At 29.7% G+C, this 7,996-nt stretch overlaps 1 protein-coding gene across 5 annotated transcripts; it reads left to right on the top strand.

Moving 5' to 3' along the window:
* The first annotated feature begins 785 nt into the window (after nucleotides 1-785).
* On the top strand, nucleotides 786-4,378 carry LOC149877299 (UPF0462 protein C4orf33 homolog). Of its 5 annotated transcripts, none has more exons than XM_090073941.1 (7): nucleotides 786-907; nucleotides 1,106-1,160; nucleotides 1,324-1,521; nucleotides 3,572-3,629; nucleotides 3,762-3,813; nucleotides 3,933-4,129; nucleotides 4,238-4,378. In XM_090073941.1, the coding sequence occupies exons 1-7, from the start codon at nucleotides 884-886 to the stop codon at nucleotides 4,323-4,325; spliced, it is 672 nt and encodes a 223-aa protein (XP_089930067.1). In that variant the 5' UTR covers nucleotides 786-883; the 3' UTR covers nucleotides 4,326-4,378. The 5 variants fall into 5 exon arrangements, with proteins under 5 accessions (XP_089930067.1, XP_089930069.1, XP_089930072.1 ...); XM_090073943.1 differs by having other exon boundaries at nucleotides 1,106-1,188; XM_090073942.1 differs by having other exon boundaries at nucleotides 841-907; nucleotides 1,080-1,188.
* Nucleotides 4,379-7,996: the final 3,618 nt, after the last annotated feature.

Here is a 7,996-nt window from a genome sequence, read left to right as displayed (position 1 = left end):
GATTAAAAACTCAGTTGGCGCAAAAAAAATTATTTCAGAATGATAAAATATACAAATTTCTTGAATTCTATAATTTTGCATTAAAGTTTACTCTTTCAAAAAAATCCAATTTTTACATAAAAAATGAGCAGGTTTTTTTAAGTATCCAAAATAATATTGAAGTTTTTTTTTGATTGCAAATTGGAGTAGATTTGGTTTAATTGTACAAGAATCATTTGTTTATTCTCAATATCGTTACCAAATTCTTAAGATATTCTGTCATGTATAGTGTCCAGAAAAAGACTGAAAAAGGACCTTTCTGGCAGACAGTGTCATTATTATTGAAATGAACAAGGTATTGCGAAAGAAAATTTATGTTTAGCTTTGTTTATTCAACGATCTTTCAGTTTGTTTAACTTTTCCCCAATTTTTATACAGTATTTAAAATCAAGATTTTTTTCTATTTTTGGAAATAAAGAATTTCCTGACCTCTGTAAGGGCGCCAACTGATGTACGACTTTTATTGGTAATTAAGGAAGACCTCGCCCGTTATAAAAACCATATTATTAAAAATAGATTTTTAATTACAATTAACAACTTGAAATATGAAGCAGTTAAATACAAAATTAAATACATAATACAATATATATCAAGATGTAGAATAAAGAATGAAGTACAAATATATAATAAAACAAAAGAGATAAGTTTTTATTTGATTTTATTTAAAGATAATTCACAAAAAAATTACCAAAAAATGTTTTTGAAGTTTCACAAAAAAGCGTAATTGACAAATTCGATTATCTCTCTAATAATTGGCGTAGATATAGTTTTAAAAGTTTCGTTTAAATTTTCTTAATTATTTTCTCTGAATGAAATAATAAAAAATTTCTAAAAATTACTTCAAATGTCAAGAATTATGATAATAATGGTAAAGTTTCGCCCTATTTTTTTCTGTAATAAAATTTAAGATAGTATGCGTTATATTAGTTCAAAGACAGAGGCTATTCGATGATAATAACATGGCATTAAAATTATATAATCCTTTTAAATAAATAAAGTAGTACTTTGAGCTCAATTCGGATATATTTCTTATAATTTAGTATTGATATTTTTCGGCTTTTAACAGATCTTCTGCCTGGAAATAAAGTTACAAAGAGTTGTGTTGCTGCAATTATTTAACAGTGAGCGTCTGATAACAAAATATAATATGTACATATTGTTATTTATTTTGTTTTTCACGTAAGCCAAGCTTAAAATCATGTACACGCAAACGATGGTTTTGTAAACACTGTTAATATATTTTGTTAACTGCGTTAGGGCTATTCAACTAACTTTCTTTTACAGGTGAACTTGCTATGGAGTATGTTATAAACTCTGAATGGGATAGCAAACCAATTAAGCACGATCCTACTAAAATAGTTTTTACTTACAAATCAAACAATAAGTTTATTGTAGCTGATGTATCTGCAAAGTTTTTTAATGATCCATCAGCACCAAATGGCCATCCAGGAGATCCATTTCCAAGATTGTATGATTATGAAGGTTTGCAATTATCATCTTGTTACATATATGCCAAAGTTGATATATCTTATATATACCAAAATACTACACACAGATATTTTACTTCAGACTCATCTTTCATACCAGAGCCTTTTTTTTTGACTCTAGAATAAAAGATGACTCTGTAATGAAATTTTCTGATCTCACACATGGGCTTTTTCCTAAACAGTATAAGTATTGTATAAAATTAACATGGAAAACCATTTCACTATATACAATGTTAACAAAAGAAGAGCCATCTAAACATAGAACCAGGAAGAAGAAGTGTGAAAAAGTCATGAAATAAAGATAATAGTTCAAAAGAAAATTTAGCTAGTTATTATATTTTAGTCATATTTGAAAATTTTATATAACTTCATTGTATCTTTAAAAAAGTGCATTTCTAATTATGTGAGCTAGTGTAATTGTTAATGCTAATCATAGCCTAATCTTTCTTTTTAACTTAATTATTTCTTTCTCAGCCTATTGTTTCAATATTTACATTAATTAATTTTACTTCCTTTACTTCCTTATTTTACTTTATTTTACTTCCTTTACTTCCTTATTTGTCTTAATGATCTTCACCACAAGAATGTTATTATTTGGTAGCCTATAATTATTTTAGTGATAATCATGTATGTACAAAAATATGATGATAAAGTGGACCTAAAAGCATAATTTAGGCAGAAATTTAAAAATGAATTTCCTAAATCTACAGCTGTATCTAATAAAAGTTGTAATAATTTATATCATTGACTGTAAAAAGAAAGTCACAAGTGTATAATGTCTTTAAGAATAAGCCAACAAACTATAGTTAATAACCAGTTACAAAAGCAGTAATAAAAAAGAAATTAATAGATAAATAAGATGAACTGAAATTATCCTCAGGTGGTATATCCTTAACTATGCCCAACAGCTTAGGTTAACAACATTACCTTGATTTGTTAAGGTAAAATAAGATTTTTTTATTAAGTATGTAGATTAATAACCATAGTTACAAAAATATTAGTTGATAGAGCTTGGATTGAAGGAGTATTTAGATGTCATAAATAAAGTATTCGAGGGCATGATCATCCTTTAAATTGGCAAGTTTGAAGTCTGCAATAGTGAAAAAGCAGCTGACTTTGTATATGTATGTTCTTTTGTAGAATTTGAATAAAAAACTCCCAGCTCTACAAGGAAGACCATGAAAAGCACAAAGAATTAATTGGGGAATAAATGAATGTTAAGGAACTCAGTAACTGTTAAATCTCCTTTACTATGATATTCTATCATTTAATTCTACCATAACTAAGTTTAATGAAAGGTATACAAATCACATAGTAATAGTCTCAGAAAGATTTAAAACAGGGACTAGCTATGAACTAGAGTCGTTTATATATCAAATAGCAGATTGTTTTAGGCCCTGAAGCAAAAATGGTGGCCCCAAAAAAATATTTAGTCTTACTCATACACATAGCGTATAGTATAGGAGCTTTCTCTGCTGTCTATAAGAATAATTCTTGTAGGTAGATTAAAAAAAAAAAGTTAACCCAAATAGTAGCTCCTATCAGATAGTGGACCTGACCCATGGCCCACTTGGCATAGCCCAAATTCTGGCCCTGTTACTCATATTGTTCCAACATCTCCCTAATCAAAATCCAAAAGTTTTTTGTCTAATATTTTGTAATTAATGAATTGTATTTCTAAAGCAAGTTTTCTATTTTTAGATGACTCTTAAGATGATTCCAATCTTATATATTTTGGTTATTTTTTCAAACCTAGTTTTATGTCCGGAGAGGTGTGATCTGATATTTAATAGACCATAATGAATTTGCATTTTTTAAAAAGTGCTTGTATTTACCTATATAGATTAAAATTAAATGCTATTTTAATGATGTTGCTCATGAAAATCATATTAAAGACCAATCATTAATTTAAAACTTTAATTTATTCTATAAGTAATTTTTTATTGTCCATTATTAATCCATACCTCTTGCATCCTTTGTACAGATATGCTACTACTTGTCTTATCTTTTCTAAATTTTGATAAATTCTAAATTTTATTTTATAGTTGTTGAGATATTCTTCTTAGCTGAAAACAAAAAGTATTTGGAAGTGGAAGTCTCACCGTGAGTTATTTTCTGTGAACTTTTTAGATTCATATATCTACTGGGTTTAAGAGATTTTACTTTTTGTAATGAGTGAATAAAGTACACTCGAGCCTTAAATAAGGAATAAAAAAACAGCTTTCTATTTTTCAGACATGGTCAGCATTTAGTTTTGTTATTGAATGGTACCAGAAACATTATAAAGGTTCCTTGTTGGTTTTTAATTTTTTTTAGTTTGTTTTTGTGTTGTTTTTGTAAAAATATATTCTTAACTGTTTTGATATGCTATGTTTTGATCATGATAGTAGCTATTTTTACTTTGAGGATGAACTACCTTTAAATTACACATCATCAATTGATCATGAATCAATGACTTGGAAAGGAAGAATAGAAATTCCTTTATCTTACATGCCATTTGGGGTCAGTCGAATCAATGCATATGCTATTCATGGATCTGGTGACAAAAGGACCTATGAAGCGTTACACCCTGTGCCTCAAGGAAAGTATGAGCATCCTGATTTGTAAGTAACATTTTTTTTACTAAGTTGAAATGCTTGACTTGTTTACTTCTGATTAACTTCTCAGTTGAACATCAATGTTGATCTGTAGAGTGATTTAATTACCTTTAGCCATCGTCTGGAATATTTCAAAGAGTTTTCATTGGTTGATATTATAAAAGAAACATCTGAAGTGGGAAAGTATTGGGAACTTTTATAATTAAGTTTGACGTCATATTAAATATGCAGTAAAAAATATAAAGAATCTTAATATTTTGTAATTTAATTTTAAAAAAAAATATATTTGTAATAAAAGTTTCAAATCTTATGATTAATGGTTAATAAAATTGTTAAAATGCGTTCTGGTTTGCATTTGGAAAGAGTCATTGTGTGACAACATACTTATACTCGATATCATTTTGATCCCTCCAGGACTTACATCTCTCCAGGTCTTATTTTGAAATGCAATCTTTAAAAAAGTATTTGTTAAGCGACCAATTAGCTCATTAATCCTCTAAAACCTTTCGGACGAACTAAAATTCGCTCGCCGGCGGTGAAAGAGTAAATTGGAAATCGTATATTGGTATCTCAGTTAAATGTATACATATACACATACATACAGATATATATATATATATATATATATATATATATATATATATATATATATATATATATATATATATATATATATGTACGTATTTATTTATTGGATGCGAGCCAGAACACCAACACAGCGGGTTAACTTACGTGTCAGAAAACTGTCAAAGCTGCATCAGAATTATCTGGCTCTGAAGGTACCCAGAAAACGACATACAGTGAGTCATAAAGGTGAAAAAACGGTAAAAATTATACAAGCACTGGTATATTTGGGTCAGGAAATTTAAATTTGTTAACAAAAATAAGTTTTACACGTACCCAAGACGCGATTATGGCGCGTGTGCGCGTCTCAGTACCATTTACGTGCGCAAATAATGATTTAAGAAAAAAATTTGGATTCCTCGATCCTAAATATCATGTAATACCATGTACAAAATACGAGCCATGTATTTTTTAAATAAACTTTACATTTATCTAAAGCGCGTACTACACACGCGTATATGCTTGCTGGAGTCTTTTACGTTCACAAATATTAATTTAAAAAATTTGAAAATAAAAAATTTGGGTTTCCTCAAACCAAAACACACACATGTACTAATTAAAATAAAAAGTTTAGATTCAAAAAACCAAAATGCCGGGTTATCTTACAACCAAAACAAAAAAAAGGAAAGAAGTATTATTACCAAAAACAGCTTCGTTTTGTCATTAAAAAGGACGAAACATCAGTGGGAAGTGGTTTTCCATTTTCAGATTTGTGATTTTTGACTAATGCGGTTGATGAAACTATTATTTTCAGAGGTTGCCTTCTGCAACTTCTTTGTAGCAGAAGAACTTTACCTCAAACTCGATCATTCCATTCATTTCAGCTTTAAGATGTTTATTTTCATTTCTGATCAACTCTTTCGTTTCTTTTTCATATTGGAGATGTATAGAATAATGATGTGTACGTGAGGGCTTCTTATTCAACCATAATGTTTCCTTCATGATGGTTATTTAATTGGAACAATAGCTGTCTGAAAAAGATTTTGCTCGTTAATTTGGGCCTCGTCAATAATTGTATTAGTAGATTTTATTTTATACACACTTTGGAAACACCATCAAAACCCCCTTTAAATTGAAGTACACCTCAAAACCTTCCCGCACTCTTAGCAAATACTCTCATAGTCTTTGGATTTAGTAAAAGTTAGTATTCTTGTCAGAGTATGCTTAAACATGCTCTGTAGAGGAGTTGAAGCAGATATTTCTGTCAGAACTACACCCTCAGGAGAACATTTCTGTCTTTCATTCTTAATTTCATGAAGTAAAGGATATCTGCATTCTGTATTTTGGATGAATTTCTGATCATTTGATGCTGTTCATCGGAAAGATTACACTGAATTTAAAGCTCAAGGCATTTTTTTTTTTTTTTCATTTTTATTGGAAAACAAACCTCCGTGCTTTTAACTTTTGCCAAGATTTATAGCATTATTCATAAAAAAAAAAAATCTTTCTTGGTAGGATCTCTAGAGGCTTTTCTTATTGAAGCTAATGCCAATGCTTCAGTAGGATGTTCAGCCCATTCGGTATCCTTATAAAAGATAATATTTAACATTTATGTGAGTAAACAACTTTTTGAATTGGTTTGAATTCAATTGATTTATTACTACCTTCGATCTTTTGCTTCTCTCACTTAGATCTTCCTAGTCCTTATTCTTTCTACGTGGACCTGCAGTAACATCTTTTCTGTTAACTATTATTTATTTATCTAACCAGGTTTGCTCATGTTCCAGAAGTCTTGACAAGGTTCTTGAATGTTTTAGTAATTTAGATTTGAATTTACATTTAAATATTGATAGAGTTTTCTTGAGATTTATCATTTCAGGTTCATCAATAGTTCCATGGTCACACTTTCCAATATACGAAACTCAAGTAGAAGAGCCTCAAGTAAATTATCATGATTAATTCCTTGAACTCTTGAATGAGTTAGGAACTCTTGAATGTATGCAATTAGCAGTTAGTTGTTATTTCGTACGAAAGTTTTTTTTTTAAACGTTTAATTGGCAGTAGACAGTAAATTAATGCAACTTCTGTTTTTTGGAGGTTTGAAATTTAACATGATTTTTTTGAGAATGAGTTTTTGAATGTTGGCTTTTGAGTTATGACAAATTACCTCTGCAGTGCTAATGTATTGTGAAAAATATGTGAAAAAAAAGTAACATGAAATTTTATATTTGACTTATTTTAAAAGGTTGTATATTGAATTGGGGCAAGTTCGGGCAACTGATTAAAACCAACATGGAATCTGGTGGAATCTCTTAGTTTTTCAACCGAACTCATGATTAAAGAAATTTAAAAAAATCCACATTTTTTTAAGATCTTAGGAATGACAATCTAAAATCAAAATGCAGTGCCAAAATATTGTTTATAGTTACCAAATATCTTAAACATATGCCTTCACCCGTATCAACCTTAAAAGAGTGACATTAAAGCGAACAATTTGTGCGCGAGTTTCGCAATAAAAATTAAATAAAATGTCTCAGGAAAAGATGTAAAAATTAGTGAATCCTTAAAAATTAACTAATAAGCAATTAGTTCCAGTTTTCTGGTGGTATTAGTAACATCATAACTCAATTTTTTAGTTCCTAGCAATTGTTTTTTTGGGGTTTTTTTTACTAATTTTTTGGGATTTTGACTCACTGTGCGACAAGGAGAAAGCGATAGGACGAAAGAAAACATGTTTAAAGATAAAAATAAAAGGCCTTCAAGAATTCTTTGATATTGAGACAGAGAACGTGATGACAGAAATACAGAGCGAAGAATTTCGGGAATTCTTTAGCATGCAAAGAGGAGATATTTTTCCTACCACATGAGTGGACAGATGTAAATACAGCAGCAAAAGATAGCATGAAAAAGCAACAAGAGGAAAAACAAAGAAAGGTGAAAATGAGATAAGAAGAACGCATGACTAAAGGCATTAATTAAACAAGTAAACCTTCTTCGTTGACTTCATCTTCGTTCGGAGTCAGAAGAAAATGAGAAGTATCAGCCAACTCAAACTCAGCCTTGTACGCCTACAACATTAACATCAACTGATTCAACAGCTTGTACTTGAAATTCAATAGCTTTAACCTTGAAGTTGTAGGTGCTTTGGATCGTGTTTGGCTTTCAGACCGTGGAGCTGTGTTTTTTGCCAGAGCTGATGCACAGACGCTTGGCCCTGACAATTCAGAAATAACATCTCAAAGTTCAATCAGACGATCCAGAAGAAAAGAAAGACAACAGGCTACTGCAATTGATGATAAAGAGTCTTGT

Source organism: Hydra viridissima, unplaced genomic scaffold (assembly GCF_058129835.1).
Source record: "Hydra viridissima isolate aposymbiotic clone 2 unplaced genomic scaffold, HvirCarnegie_v1 scaffold_16, whole genome shotgun sequence".
Classification (NCBI taxonomy): Eukaryota; Metazoa; Cnidaria; class Hydrozoa; order Anthoathecata; family Hydridae; genus Hydra; species Hydra viridissima.
The sequence above is the reverse complement of the archived record's forward strand: the minus strand, read 5'-3'. Positions and strand labels throughout refer to the sequence as shown.

What these genes read in the sequence shown, in the direction of transcription:
- LOC149877299 (XM_090073941.1), top strand. Translation starts at nt 884, where the DNA reads ATGTCAAGAATTATGATAATAATG. An exon ending in AAGATTGTATGATTATGAAG is followed by an intron (nt 1,522 to 3,571) that starts GTTTGCAATTAT and finishes TTTATTTTATAG; the next exon opens with TTGTTGAGATATTCTTCTTA. An exon ending in TTGGAAGTGGAAGTCTCACC is followed by an intron (nt 3,630 to 3,761) that starts GTGAGTTATTTT and finishes TCTATTTTTCAG; the next exon opens with ACATGGTCAGCATTTAGTTT.